Source organism: Pocillopora verrucosa, chromosome 10, assembly GCF_036669915.1.
Source record: "Pocillopora verrucosa isolate sample1 chromosome 10, ASM3666991v2, whole genome shotgun sequence".
NCBI lineage: Eukaryota > Metazoa > Cnidaria > Anthozoa > Scleractinia > Pocilloporidae > Pocillopora > Pocillopora verrucosa.
In genome coordinates this window covers 2981356-3003858 of record NC_089321.1, presented here as the reverse complement: position 1 = coordinate 3003858, position 22503 = coordinate 2981356, and the positions used below count along the sequence as shown (strand labels likewise).

Here is a 22503-nt window from a genome sequence, read left to right as displayed (position 1 = left end):
AAAAGTTTTTTTTGACATGAATCACAACCGGCAGAGCCAATTACCAAAATAAAAAAGGTCAATGTCGAGTAAAGAAAAGAAAGTCAATGTTACTGCTAGAGATATGGTAGCTCCATCTGGTTAGAAATGGAGGAATAATTATGGATTTTGTCAGAGTAAGATAAAGTCTTTTCAATCATTAGTCTCAGAAATATCATCAGATATGATCGATGATGTTGGGAAATTGTGAATGAAAACAAGTACTAGTTTGGGCTTCCAGTTGTAAGATGAATAGTTAAATCAATTATTACCCAGTTAAAATCACTTTCATTTATCATTTCAACTGCACAACAAAATGATATTCACTCTTTGCAACCTTATTCTCCAACCTATTAAATTATAAGAGTTGTGTGACAATTTGATGCTCTGAAAAGACTCTTATACATGCCAAACAACAGAGAACCAGTAAGGCTGATATTTAATAGTGAGGATAAAAAACAAAATATTTCCAAAATCCTTTTCTTTTCAGGAATAAGACTAAATGAGATCAGATTAAACTAATGTGGATAGGTTTGTTGATCTCTTTATGAAAATGGATGATTTACATCTATTAGAGTTGAGAGAAATGAGACATGTCAAAAGGGGACTTTGACATTGCATATTCTGCAGTAATAGGTGTTGGCTTGGATGCCTATTTGTGGACATAAATAGTTTTCAAGCCAGGGGTTTGGCTGTGCTAATTTTAAGGCAGAATAATCATAAATCAGTCACTTAAGAAATTTTATAGCTCTGACTGGAAGCTCAAACACTCTTAAGGAACAGGACAATATTTTACCTGATCACTCCTCATATTCTTTTCCCATGAAATTTAGACAAAACTTTCAAAAAACTGGTAATTTATAGTTGCAAAAAAGGTATAGACACAAGTTGCATATAACATAAGCTAGTTGAGGCAAGTTGTGTGGAGAGAACAAAAGATTGATAATTTATACCAGTAGTAAGCTTCTGGTATTAATTACATTCTCTTGAATGCCAGCTTGCCACAGCAAATGTCACACCTATCCTTTCTGTCAATTGCACCGACCATATGTAGTGGGGTCTCTTCACATCTCCCTAAACAGCAGAGAACATAACAGTTAATTCCAATCATCAGTCTCAATTAAGAAATAAAAATTGAAGGATCAAGACTTATCTGGCAAAGTGAAATGCAAGTCGAATTAGTTTGAAGACATTTGAACCCGAAATTCGTTTTTAAATATGACAGAAATACTGTAGTTCACATTCTAAAGAAACAAGGAGTTCCAGCCCCTTGAGTAATTATCCATTTGTTGTATCGCTCATCTCATGTTTTAAGAACCAGAGAAAGTTAGATAATTTTGATCTGCGAGTTTTATAGTACACTTCGACTCAAAATTCATTTTGTATGGCAGAAGTATTCTACTGAAATAAACAAGATAGAATGAGGCTGACGCCATCCGTTTCGAATAACACATGAACATGAAGAAAATGGCACCAGTTTAAACTCATAATACAAAGCCCACGCATTTTTTTTTAGGTAAATGAACTGGTTAGACCGAAAGCTAAATAAATAAACAATGAACTGACAGTGGTGAGAGATTTGGGGGCCATGTGATAAAACAAGTTCTACCGAAGTTTATCCTCTAGTTAGCACTTCAAGCCTAAAAGGACAATCAGAAAAATTCTCAATACAATACAATATTTATTTTGCTATATACGACATTTACAGATGGAAAAAAAAAAATGAAGAAAATTGATGACAGAAAATAAATGGCGAGAAAACCTGAAAGAAACCACGAGGCTTATAACAAGTCAGGCTTTCTCACTTAAAATAACTAATCTTATATTAGAATTACAATATGGACTTATGGTAATTAACTTTGACCGCGCACACGTACACACACACACACGCACACACATATTAAGTATAAAGTATTATTCTCACCAAAACACAGCAAAAAAATAAGATAAAACCGGAGATAATCGAGGCAAGACTATAAACGTTGTTAAGACACATGCCTATATACAAGTACAACAAACTTGGAGAGCAAAAAGGCCAAAGACAGTTGTGAGCCATGACTTGGAGATTCCCCCTCAACATCCCAAAAACGAATTCGCCGAAGGTTGTAGAAAGTGCAACTCAATCCTGAAACTGGAACATTTTTTTAAGCCTTGTATCCTGTGGGACTACAAAGAGAAAGAATAGAAGATGTTATTTGAAGTGATTTGAAGCTTGGGGGCCACCTCGAACTTAACGTAATTTTATTTCAAAGTTGAAGTAAAATAAGATCAAATTGTAAACTACCTTCTATTATCGTAACGAATTTCTCACGATCGCCTCCACACACCACTTCGTGATTCATAGAAGTAAGAAATCAACATCTTAAGACTAACCTTCAAGGTTTGTAGTCTCATGGGCACATCTTGATCGTCAGCAAATCAAATTTCAAACTTCAAGTTTTCGGTCTATTTTCGCGTTTTGTTCGCACTTTGATCATTAAAATATTCTCATCCGAAGAGCCAGCAAACTCCACGAGTATCCACAGAGTTAGAAATGGTGGTAAACTTGTCATACTCTTTCATCCCTTTCCAAAAAGTATCACAGAAAGGTGTCGATCGCTCAGTCGAAAACCGGCAAAAGCGCGCTGAAAATATTGAAATGGCGCCGAACGCGCCGAACAAACTTTCTTGGCGCATGCGCAACAAAATGCCCCTCTGCTAAGTCTCATACCTTGCTCCAGGCTCGTCAGGATGGAACTGTCGCAGCACCCGGAGACTTGGACACCACTTTACTGACGCGAATCGACGCGTGGGTAGTCGCGTGGGTAGATCCCTCGAGTGTTCTTTGAGTGGTCAGTATCTCTACTTCCTTTGTCATCTGCTACGGTTATTGCCTAAGAACAGCATAAATTCCAAGTGATTGTGGTCCAGGAATTGCATGAAATAAAGTCGCAGTCAAGATCGGAAACGCTTGAAAATCAGAGGTAGGTTTGTCTCCAGATCTTTGGGCTGCGTTAATGAGCTGGCGGCGGGTATATTTGCTGCTAAATTAATTATATTTCCTGCTGAATTAACCGCATAGAAAAAACAGGAAATACCAAAGGGTCACAACTAGGTCGCAGTTATTTTAACAATCTGAATAAATACGGTTCGGTCCAGGGGGCCTAGATATACTTTACACCGTGATGAGATTTTTCAACGTTTAGCGTAGCATCGGGCCACCGACAGTCATGCGGTCAGTGTAAAACGCAGACTGCAGTCTGGTTGTTAAGGCCAAACAAAGTATACCTGAGCTACATGTATGTTAAGCTACCTAATGTAGCTCAGCTGAACTGTTTATTCCTTAATAAGGGAAGTGTATTCAGCTGGCTGTGAAATGCATTTTCAAACATTTACGTTTCTCATCGTTCCTACCTTGAAACAATATGTCAAGCCGAACTATCTGAGGAAGTGGAGTTCGAAACATCAATCACCATGATGACTATTGAAAGCTTCTCACGACTTAAGCGGCCTCGATCCCAGCTCACTTTTAAAGTTTTTTTTCTGGGGAAGCAGGTTGTTTAGAACTGAGTCTGCATTTTACCCCTGGTCTGCAGTTGTCAGTCTGCATTTTACCCTCGGTGTACATTTTACCCCTGGTCTGCAGTCGTCAGTCAGCATTTTACTCTCAGTTTGCATTTTACCCTCAGTCTGCATTTTACCCTCAGTCTGCATTTTACCCTCAGTCTGCATTTTACCCTTAGTCTGCATTTTACCCTCAGTCTGCATTTTACTCCTGGTCTGCAGTCATCAGTCTGCATTTTACTCTCAGTCAGCATTTTACCCTTAGTCTGCATTTTACCCCTGGTCTGCAGTTGTCAGTCTGCATTTTACCCTCAGTCTGCATTTTACCCAGGGCTGGTCTGCAGTCGTCAGTCTGCATTTTACCCTTAGTCAGCATTTTACCCTCAATCTGCATTTTACCCCTGGTCTGCAGTCGTCAGTCTGTATTTTACCCTCGGTCTGCATTTTACTCTCAGTTTGCTGAAATGGATCCTACCTCAAGAGACCAGCTATTTGTGAGAAACCCACAATTAAAGGAGCTTGAAGATGATGTGCTCTTTCATATTGGAATAACAGCTGGGGACCATAAAAATCTCAAAAATTTGTTTGGTGATGTCAAGGTAATTTCAATGCTACAGAAGAAAAAGTAAATTATTAGCATGGTTGTATGCTAATTAGATTAGTGGTAATTTGTAATGTAAGTGGAAAATACAACTGGGATTTTCAGCCAAGGAGTTTTGAGATGTTATTCACTTTTATTTTGTGCGAGGTTTTGGAACCTCTTTATTTTTCAAGTACATTTTGACCTACTTTCCTGGAAAATTACAGGCTGGTTTCTATGGCTATTATGCATAGATCCATGAAGATCTCTTATGTTTCCAATGTTTGTTTATTTATTATTTAAAGAGTTCGTTAGTGAATCTTCTAAAATAAAAGAGACAGCAGAAATGAAAACCAATACCAGAGAAGGAACAGTTTTATTTTTTTTTAATTGCAGTTTGTCTGCATGGGAGGAAGTACAAATCGGATCAAACATTTTGCCAAGTTTATTCAAGGAGAACTCAAGGACTATTTAAAGGATGATAATGAACCTCTTAACATGTCAAAGTCTGATCGCTATGTGCTTTACAAAGTTGGACCTGTCCTGGCTGTAAATGTGAGTTCTTTTCAGTGATGTCCATACAAAAGGTCCCTTTGCCTCTTAAATTGTTAGCAAGTGCAGAAGAAGAAATCACTGCTGACAGTCCTCGAATCTTGCCTGAGATACAACATTTACTAAACTATTTACTTACTTTTTATTTCAATCTGGTGTTCATCATTGCTTTGATTCAAATTTAATCATACCTCATCAAGCAGACATAATGGATAAGCCCCCATCGCAAGTTTGTGAGCAAGTGCCTATGTTTGATGTTATGCCTTCTGTAGTAAAACTCAAACTGGTTTGAAAAACTTAAGTCAGAACAAATTGAACCACAATATACATAATTATGCATGACTTGTGTGCTACTTATCAACATATAGTTTCTTTGAAGCTTTCTAAAGTTCTTTGCTATTTTTGAGACAGTGGTGTAATTACCACTTAACTTTACAAACTGATCTACCAAACCTTCAGCTAGGGTCTATTACATCAGGAGTTTTTTTCTAACTTTCTCTAATATACCAAAATATTTAAAAAACTAAGTGGGTGAACCCCAACATACCAACCAAGGCAAACATAAGGTCAACAGAAGGCTGACAATGCATTCCACACTCTGAACATTTAAACAGACAGAATCCAGAATCCAAACCAAAGATTTTAGACAAGTGACAGTGCAATTCACCAAAATTTTAACATCTGCCAATCTGTGTCCTAAATACCCCCACCCTACTTAGTTAAGATGTGTAATATCGTATACCAGGCTACAGGTACTTACATGTACATCAAATATTTTCTTGATCTGTAGCACGGCATTGGAACCCCTTCTTTAGTGGTTATCATGCATGAAGTTTTTAAACTCCTTCACTATGCAGAAGCAGAAGAAGTGAAATTTTTCCGAATTGGCACATCTGGAGGCTTAGGTACTGATTAGGTAACAATTATTGTGTCACATAATAAGTGCTTTTAATAATCCCAGGAAAATCATTTATTCATTTCTATACGGTGCTTGTAATTGTACCATAGAGGGTAGATCTTTAGACCTATAGGTCTACTGTCAATGACTTTGGGTGATATTTTGGGAACAGTTTTGGCATCAATCCAGATCCTAGAGTCAATGATTGAACAAGACTTTTGAGTCATATGATTAACAAATATTATAATAAAGTTTGGATATGACGCGCACTGTCATTGGTTTAAACAGCATGCCCTATCAGAGTTTTATATGATAAGCTCAGTTATGCAAACATTCTGATTAATTCTCACTTATGATCTATTGGAGGACAGACGTATAGATGTTGTCATCATTAAAACTTTTTTAAATTCTTTATTATATAAAACAAATAGATTCCAAGTTGCCGTGCATCTGTTCAGTAATAGATCACAGAGGACATTAAAATGTGGTAAGAACATCAGTGACACACTCGGCTGCACCACATGTGCCACTTTTTTGTTCTTACCACATTTTGACGTCATCTGTGATCTATTACTGAACAGACGCACGGCAACTTGGAATCTATTTGTTAATTAAAGCATAGAGCCGAGCTAAAGCCATCACGCCAACTGCCAAGTTGTCCGACTTTTTCCTGGACTTATATTTAGCTTTTTTTTTTGTTATTGAAAGTGAAATTTCAGAACAAGCAAGCCGGCAAGTTATTGCAATGTGGGCAGAGAGATGAAAATCCTCAAAATGAAGATGTTAAATACAGTTCACTTGACCCTGATTACCAGTGACAATAGTCCATTTTTACCTCATGCTAGGAGGTCATTCATACAACGAAATTTAAGTATGGACCTCACTGACACTCACTCATTCCATTCTGATCTGTTAGACAATTAATTTATATGCATTGAACATGGATCAAATTTGTTTTCTCCTGCCTCCCCTGCCAGGCTTTTTTCTGTCCTCAAAGTTGTGCCATTTTCTGATCTTTTGATATATCTGGGAAGGGGTGGGACAAAGGCAGACATGTGTTTTGTCTAGATTAATTTCACTTGGAAGATCATGCCATGTAATCATAAATGTCTGTTTGTAGCTAGATGAAATGAAAGATTGTCATTATGATACCAACAAATGCAGAGTAATTTTATGGGGCCTCAGTTAGTCAAATAAATATAAAAGTGCAGATTTAAAATTATTCAATTTTTAAACTATTATTTTAAAGGCCTAGAACCTGGGACTATTGTGATCACAAGAACAGCAGTTAATCCTCTTCTAGAACCTTTCAGTGAGCAGGTTAGTTTCTACATAGAAATTGTTTCCTGGTTGATGGACAGTTGTAAAAAGACTTTGATTTTCATTTGTATGTTTAAATATTTGAAGAGCCCTTTTTTTCCCCTTTGGACTAATCTACGTACTGAAAGTAGTAAATTTCTTTCCAACCTTGTGTGGGGGCTACTCTGGGGAATATTGGCCCAAGTTTGTGGCAGTATGGACCAAGCACAGCGTGGTCAGTACAAGAACGAGTGAGGGCCAATATTTTGCAGTAATGCTCAAGCAGGCAAGGTTAAAGTAAGTAGCTTATCATATGGCACTTGTACCATACTTGTTTGCTTTGAATTTGTTAGCTTTTCCTATAAAAAATATAAGGCTTATGACCATTTCTGTGGAAACAATCTGTAAGGCAAAATCTAGACCAAGAACCAATCTGAATCAATCGGAATTCTCAGACTTACCTTAGGACTACTTTGCCATATAATAAAATGTTATTTGTCAATCAAACATTTATGTCAAGTACAATGTAAATTTTGCATCATCTTCCATCCCAAAGTATTTCAGCCTTTCTAAGCACTATAAAATCTTACAGTACCACCCTCCACCCATGGTTAATGATAAGTATCTTGAGAAACCTGACAAAGTGGTATCTAGTACCAGTGCTGTTCACAATACTCCTGCTCACTTTGTGACATGAAAATTGTGTTATGTTATGCTTTAATTAGCAGCTTGATAAATTTGGCTCATCTTTGGTGCTTCCATTTGGCAGTTAATACAGCTCAATTCTTTGATAATTTTCCAGTTGACTTTGATCTCCCCCTATTCTCAATCCTTCAGAAATCTGATGGGTGTGAATATCATTTTCTTTCTTTCCATGGGTGATTAACTGTTCAACTCACAAGATCTGATTGTTAATTCTCTCCTCTTGCTGCTCCACGATTCCTTGTAAATTAGTTGCACGAATTTGGGGTACGATCAAGATAAAAACTTTTTCCTGAGTATAATGAGTATTCTCATTAACTGTTTGCTAGAAAACATATTGGTATCATAGGGAGAAGTTACATGTTAATCACTTCTGGGAGGTAAAGGGCTAATTATGGAATAATTGATTATAGGACCATGTGTCAAACTAACTACATACAGGAAAAAGTTTATTTATCCAATTCCTATTTCAGGTGATCTTGGGTAAAGTGCTAAAATTTCCATCAAATCTGGATGAAAAGTTACAGAAGCAAGTAATGGATTGTAGTGATGGTTTACTAACAGCAGTTGGAGACACAATGTGTGCTCATGATTTCTATGAAGGTATGTCAAGGGTGTGGACAAAGCAGGTAGGATATGAATGATACCTGCAAACCCCTCTCTCTCTCTGGCGATAAAACTTTAAAATTACTTTCAAGGAAAATGCCAAAGTGAGAGGAAAACAGATGAAGAAGGAAATCCAGTAATGTGCTAGCATTTTTTTTTTTAACACAAAAAACCTTATAGCTTGCTGTGTAGCAGGCATGGAAGGAGAGAAGTACACATTCTTGGGTGAAAGGAAATGCTGGAGGGGGAGAAAGAAACTGGCCCCCTTCTTCTCCTCCTCTCCTACGATAGCATTTTTAAAAGAAATTAACACTCTATATTTGAGAACTTGTTGTGCATGATATGACATGTTAAATTATCAAGAAGCTTAACCCCCTATTGCTACCCTTCAGGCCAAGGAAGGCTGGATGGTGCCTTCTGTGACTACACGCTTGAAGATAAACTTGAGTTTCTTCAGAAGATTTATGATGCTGGTGTGCGCAACATTGAAATGGAAAGTGTTTGCTTTGCGTCCATGTGTAACCGTGCTGGGGTCCCTGCCGCTATACTGTGTGTTACACTAGTGGACCGTCTCAAAGGAGATCAGGTAGAACTGACACCAGAGCAACATGAGGACTTCCAGATGCGGCCTCCTAGGCTTGTGGCTAGATTTATCAAGAAAATGTTAGCAGATCAAAGCAACAGCTGTGAGTTTCCTCTAAGGAAACGACAAAAGGCTAACTAAGTGTTTCACAATCACATCATCCTTACTGATTTGAGTGTTATGTTGGTGGAGTGACTTAAAATCAATTAATAAGAATTTTCTTGAAAGGTGTCTCTTGCTTTAGTGAATTTAAGGCAGAACCATTATGGAGAAGCAAGGAATTATTAGGAATGTAATGCATGTAATGGACTTCTTTGTAAGAGGCATCAATATCTTTATTACAGGCTGGGTTCCATATTAAATAATGTAGCATTAAAATTGCTGGTCAATTGCTTTTTGTCAATAGGGCTAGCCATATTTCTCTAGAAATGATTCTTTTACTGTGCTTTAATAATTATAAAATAATATATTATTGGTATCACTCAATTGGTATTTTAATATGAGAAGGTAAATAGATATTGGAAAGTTATTTATTGACACAATTTAATATAGTAACTTTACATACAAATTTATTTTCAGTTTCAATACTGTATGTCATTGTTATTTGGTTGTAAATGCATTATTTTCATAACACAAGTATGAATGTTTTATAGAGTGTGGTTTATATGGTGAATAAAAAGTAGAAATACTGAATGAAGCATCCAAAGATGTGTGGAAAATGGTCTTCAAAATTAGGCCCCAATCATGCACACCTGGGGCACTATAACATTGGATATTTCAGGAAGTTCAGAGCAACCAGATTTCTTTTTAACTCACTTTTCCCCTTAGACAAGTGCAGTATTTAATTTACTGGCCCAATTAATATGTCCAAAGTTAGCTTTAAGATTTTGCCCCAATTTTTGGTAGTCTGATTGGGCAACTGAGATCATTGTGTTTTCCTTGTCTGAATGGAAAAGTTACCTTCCTTAGACATTCAAATGGCCCAAGTTTCCTGCCCATTAGAACAAATGAGAGAAATTTTGCTACAGTTAATAGAGTTTAATTTTGAACTGGGGCATGATAAACCACTAGAAAAAGATCATTTCATTAACTATAATTGTGAAAATAGACTGCATTGAGACCAATACTCCTACCCAGTTGACCTTATTGAGTGAAGACTACCAGTAGGCAGGAATTATTCAGTTGAAACACAACATTACACAGCAGAAGTCAATTCATTGTCAAACAAATAACACTTTATTACTCTACTTTTACAGTAACGTTATATATATATTTTTTTGTTCACACCTTGCAAAACCACCTAGGTATGTAATCAAGGCCATTCTCAGCCATTGCAACAACAACTGAAGTAAATTGACCTTCTCTTCAACATAATTATTTACTGAATTCCATCCAGACTTGTATGCAATAAAAAAGCACTGGCTGGTCGAAAATAGCCATGGTCCCTCTGTGATGTTTGAGCAGAGACTGATGGCTGACACTCTGCCTGACCCTGAACAGCTAACATTTTTGTAGGAATTTTTCTCTTGTTGACATCATTTATGACCGTGGGTCTAACTTAGAGTTCAAGATTACACAAAACCTCAATAACTAATTCAAAGTGGTTCAGATTCAAACCAAATTTAAAGCCAAAAGGGTTAAAACGTTCTTTTTTCTGCTTTCTTCACAAATTATCCCTGTAAACATAAATTAGTTTTATGTACAAACTTTCCAAAACTTTTATGTTGACCCTTAGCTTCTAACATATACATAAATAATTTACAACACTTTGCAAAACCTCAGGTTAAATATGCCTCAGGTGGTTAAGCCTATACCCCTACATATACCAGAACAACTTTGCAAGGTACCAGTGATAAACAGGAAGACTGTAGAAGTTGTTCTTTGCTGACAATATTGCAAGAGATAATACTGTGCAGCTCTAATATTACCTTTGGCTGGTTAACAAACTGAGTAAGCAACACACTTCTGCACTATACCCCTGACAGAATAAACTTCATATCTCCTAGGTCTTTCCTTTGCATTTTGCCTGCGTTTTAAGGTACTCCCTTCTTCAAAGGGAGAGTTTATCACACAAGATCTTAGATTAATTCTACCAATGTCCCAGCAGACCAATATTCTCAAACTGGTATTTTTGGGTTCACTCCATGTATATTTACTGCTGCAGTAGTCCTTGGCTGTTCAAACTTTTGAGAGCATTGACAACAATCTCTTGCAGATACTAAGATTAAAAAGATTGAAGAACAAAAATCATTTTGGTAACAAAAACATATTCTATTAAAAAGATCACACCCTCCAAACCTACCATACAAATATTACACGTCTATAGCTGAAAATGCCTTTGGGCAAGATGAAGCAAATCCTGTGTTCTGATTGGCTACTCCATCTTTGTGTGTGTCTTTAATAAGGACCAATTCAAAATAGACCTTAGCCAATATCCAGCCATCTTCACCTCATGCTTGGTCAATAACATGTAAGTATAGGTAGCTTAATTTAAATCTGGACTGTGTGAAAAGGCAAGAATAGAATAGAAATTCTCTGGTCTTACCTGAGGTTTGCAATATTCTTCTAGCCAGCTGAATATACATGCTGACAAGGCTTCAAAATTTGTTACATTGACAGAGGCATTAAATGTCATGAATTGCTGTTCCATGATCTGTCGGAACTAAGAAAGGTAAAATAAAAATAAATGAAACTTCACCTTCCAAATATGCTGTAGAAACTAGGAGTTCGAATTTTTAATTACTGATCTATAAATTTGTTAAGATTTGTTTTAAAACAATAAGGTAGAGAGGTCATTCTTTAAATGCTACACCATGTACATGTGTAATAGTACTGACAACTTACCACAGTAAATTTGGCTTGATCTGGAACTGTTTTCTGTCCCTGTGCTGGCTGTGAAAATTAGAAGGAAAAAAAATGAAATGATGGAAATAAAACAAAAAAAAAAAAAAGATTCTGTTTCAATATTTTACTTCTTTCTGAAATTACATGTATATCCAGTAGAGATGTGCATCCAATACCAAGATATGACCTTAACCCTTGACACCCCATGCATATTTTCCATACTGTTCTCCATAGATTTCCCAAGATGCTGACAAGGAGAATTTGTTTAGCAATCAGGAGCTACTCTAGTTGGTGATAATTTCTTTTTTTCTCATGATGTTAATGAGTGATTCACACTGCTCTTCATAGATTGCCCAAGCTGCTGACAAGGAGAATTTGTATAGCAATCAGGAGCTCCCCTAGTTGTTGATCATTTCCTTTTTTCTCATGACCAGTATGTGTGATTCAGGGGTAAAACTGTAAGGAGAAATTAGATCCTAGTCCCTCTTAGGGGTCAAAGGCTTAAAACAGGTTCAAGTTCAACTGCTGTACCTGATTCTGGTGTGCTTTGGCTATTTGCTCATAATTTCTGAAAATAATGGGAAAAAAATGCAGTATTTTTCTCTAATCATAAACTGTTGTATTGAAATGGAAGTAAAAGAATGTATGGTGTGCATAACCAGCAAGTTATATCAACAGTCTTACGTCTTCATAATTTTTAAGGCCATCACTTCTTTCCTGAGTGCTTCCAGTTCCTCCTCTTGTTTCTTTCTTTGTTGATGCAAGTACACTATATATTCAATTGCTGAAACAACAACAACGACAAAAACAAAAATAATAAATAGGGGGCATCTTGAATGGCCAATTACTCCTGCTACTGATTTTAGATGTTTATAGAGTGTCTGAAATCAAGGGATTGTTAAACATTTGTGTCTAAGATGTCAGATGAAAGAATCTTGTCACCAATAATATCTAACACCTAAAAATTTACAGCAAATGATAATAGGAAAAATGTGATGTTTAGAGATGTTTGTTTACATAAAACATATTCTTTACTATTAACTATCACCAACTGAGGGTAAAACAGCCCATTGACAAAAATGATGCATGTTTCCTCTCTTGAACACTAGTTTACATAAAATTCAATTCAAGTTGGTTTCCTGCTCATGAACAGCATTAAAATTCTGTTGGGCAGCAGTCAATTTTTCTCCACATTAGTGACACGCCGGTCACAATTTTGAACCCAGTTACAAAATCTTTGCTTTTAAGAGCTCATTGTCTTACATTTTTGCAGAATGATTGCCTTGCTCAGCTTCTGCATAGCTGCTGCATTGTTAGGTTGATGACAGGTCGGCACAATTGTCTGTAGGTCATCATAACCTTTCTGAAAAGATAAATAAAAATTTCATAAATAAAAAGGCACAAATTGTTTGTTAACTTACAAACTTCTCTAGAAACATAAACTGCAAAATAAAATAACAACTGACTCGTATGGCATCCCTCCTTTTCTGCTCTGCTGCACTGTGTGCAAACCGCCTTTGTTCTTTAGCAACTGTCAAATCTGTGTCTTCATCAGGGGAATCTGCAGAAAATAGATAACATTGATGCACATGTTATGTTCACAAGTCAGAAACACTTAACCCTTTTTACTCCAATGATATACATATAAATTCTCTACTCTGTCTGTGACATAATTTCAGTCTTGAGAATTCTATATTAAGTGGAACAAAATCCCTTAATTGACATTTTTTTCTTTCTTCCACTGAACTTGCACTTAAAAGATGTATTTCTTTACTTAGTATCATATGAAGAAATATCCTCTTAATCACTCATTGGATTAACAAGGGATGGATCAACACTCTATGATTGGGCCGATAAGTAAATCAACCCTCAGTTTGTAATACATCCTTGCTTAAAATCTAACTATTTTGTTGCCATATCTACAGAAAATTTGAGAAGGCGGCTTCCCAATACATTAATCTTTTCTTAAAGAAGGAATAAAATTATGTGACTGAACAACACTTACACCACTCACATGACCATACATGTATGCACACCACTAAAAACAAATGACTATAATTACAGTACTGTATTTATGCTATTGACTATATGCTGTATACATTATTTTCATCACTCAGATGTAATACTTAAATTATATGCTCAATTTACTGACATTTATTACCACTACACTTTGTATTATACCCCCTTTCACTCCCACTAAAAACTTATTTCATATTACAATATTTACCAAATAATACACGTTTTCAAGTGAAAAGGTGGCAAAGAAAACAAGAACGAAACACAAATTTTTATTTCATACCAAATTTTCAAAGCTTAAATTATAAGCAATGTATGAAGTACAGTGTAAAGAATTGATATTTTTACCTTGGGAGTGAATGGATTAATACATACAGAAAATAGTAATAAATAATAATATTTTTCTTGTACCAAAGTGTGTCCTTGATGTATCCTCTTCAGGACTGGCTGGCTCAGACTTGACATCAGTTGCATCACCTGAGATATGAACAAATACTTAAATGTAAAAACAGTTATGTCTGGTTTCCCAGATCAGTTAATTTTGACTTTGCAAGAGTCTGAACTCCTGAGAATGAAGTGATAAGAAAACATCACGGCTTATGGGAAAACAGGACCATCTGTTTTCACAAGGAACAGAACATAATTGTTTTGTTGTACATCCATAGAATGAGAACCACACAAATGAGCATCAACAAATACACAACTTTCTTTCTCTGACAGATGCAAATATGTGACAAGTACATAATGAAAATTACCTAATATCAAATATAGACAAGACACAACCAAAGGTCAAAGAAAGTATTTCTTGTTTGCCCATAATAGGGAAAAAGCACTAATCCTCACAGGTGGACTGTACTTGAATAAAATACAGATGAAGAACTGGGTTTGAAACCTTTCCTCTCAAGTACTAGTTAGGTACTACCACTGATTAAGCTACAAAGCCAAAAGCTAACAGCAAGGAGAACTTCTTTAGGTTTTCCTTTCTCCTTTCTTTCCTTTAAGGTTGGTTTCACTGGCTGGGAAAATCCTGAATGGTCAGGGATTTCATTGTCTTCCCACCATCCCAGAGTTTAAAGACTTATTAAAATTCAAAATTGAAGACACCCCCTACTGCCTGGGTCAGAGACAAATTTGAAAAATCAGGAGCATTTCTATTTTCCCAACATGTCCCAGATTTCTGCAACGATTGAGGATTTATGAAAACTCCTATTTTTACCATTGGGGATATTGGCCAAAGTTTTAGCTCACTATCAATCACTATCAATCCCCTTGGCTCCATTATCCTTGAGTCACAAATAAAATGGCATCTGTATTCCACCAAGACAAACATCTGGCGATCTCCTGATAATTATGTTTGCAACATCTGTGACGTTAGGAAAACAGTGAAATCACCAATGGCCTGGGATTTTCCCCACATAAGAAAACTAGCCTTCACTTCTTGCCCACTAACCATTCCCTGAAATCTCCAATGCTTTCATAAAAAGAATTAACAAAAAAATCAAATCAACAAAGTAATTAAATAGGTAGCTTACCTGGGTCATCATAAAGCTGGTCGGGGCCCCCTGGAATAACCGTCACAAGCTGAAAGAAAGGGATGGTTTACTTTAGACATAAGCTGTGTTTCTGATCCTCATATCAAATAAACAATGCTTGCGCACCGTGCAAAAATTGATCTACACACACATATATGTACTCTGGTTTATATTTAGAATACAAGCAACTGAGATCATGGAAGTCTTCAACGACAGGAAAAACGTACTTCTTAAACAAAGAATACGGACAAAGGAATTTTAAGGAAAAGGAAAATTAAGGAATTCCTCCTAAGTATAAATGGACATGAGTGAGCCACATGACTTTCTGAGTCGATCGATCGCAAAAGGAAAATGATGCTACGGTGAATGAAGTGTTCCCTAGTCAGCAGAAAAATGAAACACCACTAAGAAAAGTCCTTAATGAGAGAAAGATCCCACACAAATCAATCTTGAACTAAGATTCCCTAACCTGGTGATTCGTAGGCCAGTCCTCGTCCTCGGCCATTTTGAGTCCTTACCACCTACCGGATGTGATTGCATTTCCCGTATGTAAGTGGAGGTTTACAGAGCCTTGTGGGTTTGCTCCTCCCAGAACATTGCCTGATTTGGTAAAAAAAGCTGCACAGACAATCAGCTGAAGACTGGTTGGAGTACTTCGTATATTTTACGCTTGTCACAGCGTTGTTCGTCAGTGTGGTCTGTGAATAACGAAGAAAACCCTAATTTGTTACATTGAGGACGTGCCAAAATGAATCCATCTTGTGCCCGCTGTAAAAAGACCGTCTATCCAATGGAAAAGCTGAATTGCTTGGATAAGGTGGAGTAAACTCATTCCATCCCATGTTGGCAGTGAGAGCGTGGGGTTCGCTCGTTATAAGGCTTCGCGATGTTGGCGTGTTTTGTTCTGACATCTTGCTTCTGTTTCTGCTTTTTCAGTATTGGCACAAAGGATGTTTTTCTTGCGAAGTTTGTAAAATGACGTTAACGATGAAGAATTATAAGGGGTACAGCAAGCTACCCTACTGTTCAGCGTAAGTCAGTAAAACTGTAGTTAATTATCTAGAGTCCTGCCACAGCGATTTCCGTCTGAATATTGTTACGCATGCATTTCACATTTGCATAGAAATAAGCGTTAAGACTCCCTGTGTCTACAAAACGGTTATCAATCGTGAACCGTTCGTTACTTCAGGTTAATTGCAATCACCAACCGCGCTAACTAGTTGTCACGACCAAAAATCTCTGGATTTTCGATTTTTCTTCCTCTTGAACAGTCGCTACGTGCTAATAGTTAACTGAATGATTTAGCGTCGAAAATCCATTGCATTTAGAATATAATGCTTCTTCCCTCAATTAAAGTCACTTTCGAAATATTCAACGGTTACTATCCTTCTTCCTTAGTCCAGTATCGTTCAAGACTGAATTGTTTGTACGTTCTTTGAATATTCTCGGATCGTGTGCATTATTTTGCCACAGTATGGAGTATGTGATTAATAAAGCTAATCTATTTGACATTGCACAAATCTGCCTGTTATTGAAAACGCTGTAGCGATAGAGTAGATTGGAATCTCAATTGCGGTAGATTTGCTCTCGTCAAATCGTCACACCCTGTGATTTCTAGTTTTTTGATTTCATGTTGAGGTGAAAGGTGAAACTTCTGCAGAAACTTCTATTCAGCTCACTCCTGTTAAGTTTTGTTTAAAATCAAATGAATATCGTCAGAAATAAATTAAAGTTTTCGTCAAGAAGGTGATGAAAAATATCTGTTCATTTGTTCGTACAGTATTGATTGTACACAGTCCTCGCCACGTTATCATGGCTGTCGGAGAGACTTTTTTGTTTATGTCTGTTGTTCCTCTGTTTTGATTAATTAGTAATGGTTCCCTCGGTCGAAAGAATTAGTAATTAGCTGCAATCCTTGTTCGTTATCTGTAAATTGTTCCCCCTGTTTTTGTTTACACAAATTACTGATTAAAATTTCCCTTCCAAGGGTTCATTGAAATACATTTAATAAAAATTTATGGAATTTTTGCCCATGGGTGTGAGACATTTACATGTGCTTTGCATGGTTGGTGTTGTGTCATGTAATTTCACAGAAATTCCACCTTTTTGAGGAAAACTTGAAAATGGGAAGGACTACTATTTGTTGCTTATTTTAATGTTTGATTTTACTGGTTTGGCACTTTACAACTCAAGAAAGATGTACAAGCCTGAGGTTATTTTTGTTTTCCAATCATTTTTAACTGTTCTCCCAACTTTGTAAGTGAGTTTTTACACAGCAAATCAAAAAAGCACAGCCTGTGAAAATCTCATTTATCTTGTAGCAAACATTACCTTTTCTGTAGACCACATCCCTTTTTTCTATATGTTGCTATTGTAGAGATTGGAACGGGAAAACAGGTGTTTGGGCCTGTAGCCCCTAGTTTTTAATAGTAATGTCATGCCAAATGGTATGGGCCATTGCAGATGCAAAGTTGGTAAGCTGGAGGAAAGGGAACATGGGTATTTTTGTTAGTGATATAACTCAGTTACACAGTATCCTGCTGGTAGCAAAAGAATGAAAAAGTTTTATTTACGTGTCACTGAAAGAAAACAAACTGAACAAGTGTCCTGTTCAGGTGAAGAGCAATCAGTGCATGATACAGTACTTATGAACTTAATGTGTATACATCCTTCCTCAGTTGAAACAATCTTGTGTAGTAATTGTAACCTAATGACATGGGAGACTCAAATTAATGTTTAAATTTTCTAATGGATTATTTAAACAATCATTTGCCAAAGTGAATGTTGTTGAATAATCCTGAGACAAAATCAAGGGAATTATTCAACAATGTTCACTGAGCCCAAATAATTATTTTAGTTTAATTGCTTGGGTGCTTTTGAATTTAATTGTAAATGCTGTAAATAAAGAAAGCATTGGGCATATTTTATTACAATCACCTACCAATCAGATCATGTGCATCTCTATAATCAGGTGAGCAATTATACTAAATCATTTTAACAATTGTCAGAGTTACAAATATTCTTCTTTGTCAATGTCCACAAAATATCCTGAGCCAAATGTCGTGGATTGCCTCACTTTCTCTTTTAAAATGATTTGAATATGCTTTTCAGGCACTACCCCACTACAAAATTTACAGCAGTGGCTGATACACCAGAAAACCTACGGCTGGCTTCAAATACAAAGAAACAGAGTAATGTGAGTTGACTTTGTTTGCTAATGAAAAGGGGATAAGTCTCTAAAAAAACTGTGAGGCATGCTGGTGGGGAGTACAACAAGATAATTTTGTTGAGTTGATAATGTGAACTGGCCACTGTAAAGAGTTTCAAAGTTGGTGTTTAAAGCATTAGCCCTTCATTAGAGAAAAGGCTGTTTGCATGCATTTAGGGAAATTTGGTGAATTGTTTTAAGGTCATCCTGTGAAGGACTAACATCCTTTCTTAATGGATGAGCAAAATTTTCTTTACCTCTATGCCAACAAAATTGGGATAAGAACTCAACGTCTTGCAATAAAGATTGGAGTAAGAGGGGTTTTTCTTGGGAGATTTTGGAGAAACAAGCTATAAATAAACACTGCTTTGTTCAATTGAAGTACCATGTGCTTTGCTATCACTTACCTTGCAAGAACATACACTGCTGCTGCTAGTGGAACACCAAGGCTCTTATGTGAATTATGCAGTAAGGGGCTAGTTAGGGTCTCTTGTGCATCACTCTTTCTATCAATCTTTCAGATTCAATATCACAAGGACTTTGAAGCTCAAAAAGGGCATTACACACCAGTTGCTGATGATGCAGAGACAAAGAGGGTTCAGGAGAGCAACAGGATTGCAAGCCAGATAGCGTACACTCAACACTCTTCAGGACAGAGTCGTCTTGGCATTCAACAACGTAGCCAGGAAGGTATGTTTTTTTTTAGTTGTGGGTAGATGTTTCCAAGTTCAAAAAATGGCAAAATATGTAGGATGAAAAAGTGGCTGGTTTGGGATAGCTGGGCTCTGAATGCTATTGTCTAGTAGAAAAGATATGAATGTATGCCTGAATAACCTGAGAAGTAGTGAAATAAGTGAAATAAAAGGTTGTTTTGAGCCACTTGTATATATGGTAATCAGGAAGTTTAGTAGCCTGGCATATAGACAAGATGATATTGACTCTATTTGACTCTTAAAAGTTCACTTTGTCTTAATTCTACTTTGCAACAGTGTTGATTTAAATGTCATACAAAAATTGCAATTTCATTAAAAAGCAGTTTGTTTGGAAATGACCTGGTTAATTATATTTTGGCAAATTACTGTTTCTTGCAAGGTTAGTTTTAATCCTATCACTCCTAAGAGTGACAAGCATCCAATATCTCCTCTCACTATCAATGTTGAATCAAGCATTATGATCACAAGAGGAAAGGAAATGATTGCCATTTGAAGAAGTTAAACAAATTCTCCTTTTCAGCCTCTGAGGAAATAAACATATGCTGATGTTAGGGTGTAAAGTGTTGAAGTGAATGGGTAAAGTTCTGATATAATAAGTCATGATAGAATCAGTTTTTAAGTGAGAAGAATTAGTATTTGGCTGAAATTTTCTCTTAATCCATCTAATGTACCCAAGCAAACCTACAATTTCTGGCATCTTGACTCAGCTGTTAAACCTTCCTTTGCATTATTAGAAGTGAGACAAATCCAGACTCAGCGGCGCATGTCTCAAGAGCATCCAATGGCAGCAGATCATTCATATCAACCTCCACCACAAGCGTATGTGCCAGAACCTTCACCACCAGCACCAAATCCTGCTCCAGTATCAAGTGGAAAGGTTAATGTTTTTCTGAAGAAATAGCTTGGTGCTGGGTTCTTTGCTAGAAAGCATAATCATGTAGTCTTGTAAAAGTAAAACAGAGCAATGACATTGGGCAATCAGATTGAAATAAAGTACCAGAAGGAGCCATTGACTGGGTTTTCATGAGGTGGTGGAAAAAGTTCAGATTTTGTGTCAGCTACTTTGTTAACTGTGAACAGTTTTGAACTGGTTCTAACATTAATGTCTGTGTAAAAAAGTTACTCAGGTATGCCTCAGAATGCTGGAAATCACATCTCAGAGAACTTCACCCTTTTCAAATTTTTCCAGGGGAGTATGCTCTTTATGCTCTCCCACCCCCCCCCTAGAAGGATCTCTTACATTTGTAATGTTAACCCTGCACTGAGAGTTTGTGGTAAATAACAGAGGAAAAACTGGAATTGAAGGAAACACAAATTAATATGTTACATTCAGAATTGGTTTTGTATCTGATTTGTTTAGAGCATGGGGCAAGTTTTTCTCTACCTTCTCAAAACTGGATTGCTTTTCATGCTCACCAGAAAATTGTTATAATGGTTATCAGTTATGCAAAGTTCATTTCCATAACTTCAGATTCTTGTGGAAATTTTACCAATGATGCTTGAAACACCTTATAGAATTGGGTCTTGAATTTATTGAATTACTGATATGTTGCAATGAGACCTAGCAACACAAACTGATCAAATTTGCATTTTTCCTCTGACAGAAATATGTGGCTCTGTATGACTACACGGCAGCAGATGATGACGAGGTCAGTTTTATGGAAGGTGACTTGGTCAGCGATGTTACAGTGATTGACGATGGGTGGATGGAAGGACGAGTGGAAAGAACAGGAGAGTATGGAATGCTGCCTTCAAATTACGTTGAGTCAATTTGATGAAGAGATGTAGCTTTATTTTGCCTTTGAGCCAGATTGTTAGTTGCATTTGTTAGGAAAATAATTTAAATAGTGTGTTGGACTTTTGTTAAGGGTGACATCAGTAGAATTTTCTTGACTAACATGATAATATTGATGACTCATTTGGTGCTCGAGCCTTTTACCCAAGATATTTCAAAGTTGTCACAAATAGGAAATTAGCCATGTGAAAAATTAAATTCACCATAAAAGTTTAATATTACTAACTCAGTTAGGAAACATTCTACAGCACTGAACTAAGAAAATATTAGACAAGCGTGAAATTGATTACACCAGAAGAAATATGAATGTGACTTTGCAGTGGTTCAAAGATCATGAATTATTACTCAAACTGATTCTCCTCCATTCTTAATGGAAGGTAACATTATAAATGTGGTGATGGCTTGGGCAGTGAGTGTGAGCTTTTGTATGTTCATGTTTGTTGATCTGTTTGAAGAATTGACTGAAAGCAGATGGGTGGAACCCTATTTCTTAGATCTGTGTTCTGTGTAAGCCATAAGATGCTGTAATTTTATGGGTGTCTACAGAAAGAGTAACTACTGAGAGAAATTCATGTACTTCAGTTGAGATATTCCTAGGTATTAAACAGTAAGAGAAATACATCTAGGTACATGTAGGGTAGAATTTATGCCATATGGAACATGAGCCCCAAACTGGTGTTATCACATGTACCATAAGAGCTTTGGCTTGCTAAAAGTTGAAGCAATTTTTTAGGGGAAAAATTTCCTTAATATTTATCATTAAAAGATCGTAACTTTTGCTTCATGTGAAAGGTGAAACATTTTGTTTTCTATTAATTTTGAAACCTGCTAACAACTGAACAACAAATCCAAATCCACTTAGGCATCAGTTAATTTGAAGTGGGAAAGTCAGCCATCACAAAATGAATTGGCTGCTAGAGATTTCAAGTAAGACATTTCAGTGTCTGCCATTCAGGCCTGTTTTTCCTTCACTGTGCTGGCATAAGTGTCCATATCAATCAAAAATTTTCAATCGGTATGCATGTGCTTGCACTTATACTTGCTTTGAGGCAGTTTTTTGCTGGGGAATGAGCTTTTTTATGCATTTACTTTTATCAGTGGTGCAAACAGGTCTTCCAAATGAAGGTTCAAGACAAATCACATGCAACAAAGAAAGTAAAAGGTCTTGACTCAGTTAAAGCTGATGCCCAGATACTAACATCAATCAGGGATTTTGTGTCCACTGTTTGCTTTTTTTAAAAATAAAGTTAACTCTATGTTTACATTTAGTATGGTAGTTTTCTGTAAATCACCACTAAATACTTAATTTGGAGTCTAGGGGATAGGTGCTGTCCATACCAATCTAACCAGCATTATTTCAGGAATGTTCTTTCATTTTTTTCCTTTTAAAAATCTCCATACCAATCTAACCAGCATTATTTCAGGAATGTTCTTTCATTTTTTTCCTTTTAAAAATCTCCTATTCTGTATTGCCTAAAAGTTTTTCTTATCACAATTTCTCTCCTTGTGGGAACGTTATTGATAAGTGTAGTATTACTGCGGTTGAATGATCAAGTTCTTGTATGATATCCAAAAATAGTTTCCCGTTTTGCATGTAACATCCATACATGTTGA

The 22503-nt window shown here is 36.4% G+C and overlaps 3 protein-coding genes and 1 long non-coding RNA gene across 4 annotated transcripts; 2 read left to right on the top strand and 2 right to left on the bottom strand.

Annotated features, from left to right (window-relative positions):
* Window positions 1–160: 160 nt before the first annotated feature.
* Window positions 161–2663, bottom strand: LOC136283830 (uncharacterized). Its single transcript, XR_010718932.1, has 3 exons — window positions 2392–2663; window positions 1943–2184; window positions 161–1092 (listed from the first exon to the last, which is right to left on the bottom strand). It is a non-coding gene; the product is annotated as an uncharacterized lncRNA (long non-coding RNA).
* A 158-nt stretch (window positions 2664–2821) lies between these two features.
* Window positions 2822–9473, top strand: LOC131782143 (uridine phosphorylase 2-like). Its single transcript, XM_059098857.2, has 7 exons — window positions 2822–2981; window positions 4017–4160; window positions 4538–4696; window positions 5484–5598; window positions 6841–6911; window positions 8066–8195; window positions 8591–9473. The coding sequence occupies exons 2-7, from the start codon at window positions 4026–4028 to the stop codon at window positions 8920–8922; spliced, it is 942 nt and encodes a 313-aa protein (XP_058954840.2). The 5' UTR covers window positions 2822–2981; window positions 4017–4025; the 3' UTR covers window positions 8923–9473.
* A 521-nt stretch (window positions 9474–9994) lies between these two features.
* Window positions 9995–15750, bottom strand: LOC131782070 (max-like protein X). The gene is made up of 10 exons (XM_059098782.2): window positions 15643–15750; window positions 15174–15222; window positions 14053–14118; window positions 13092–13186; window positions 12889–12988; window positions 12310–12409; window positions 12157–12193; window positions 11626–11673; window positions 11327–11443; window positions 9995–10999 (listed from the first exon to the last, which is right to left on the bottom strand). Exons 1-10 carry the CDS (start codon window positions 15676–15678, stop codon window positions 10934–10936), a joined length of 714 nt encoding a protein of 237 aa, XP_058954765.2. The 5' UTR covers window positions 15679–15750; the 3' UTR covers window positions 9995–10933.
* Window positions 15751–15783: 33 nt separating this feature from the next.
* Window positions 15784–22151, top strand: LOC131782069 (LIM and SH3 domain protein 1). Its single transcript, XM_059098781.2, has 6 exons — window positions 15784–15990; window positions 16110–16204; window positions 18285–18369; window positions 18903–19071; window positions 19829–19971; window positions 20699–22151. Exons 1-6 carry the CDS (start codon window positions 15922–15924, stop codon window positions 20867–20869), a joined length of 732 nt encoding a protein of 243 aa, XP_058954764.1. The 5' UTR covers window positions 15784–15921; the 3' UTR covers window positions 20870–22151.
* Window positions 22152–22503: the final 352 nt, after the last annotated feature.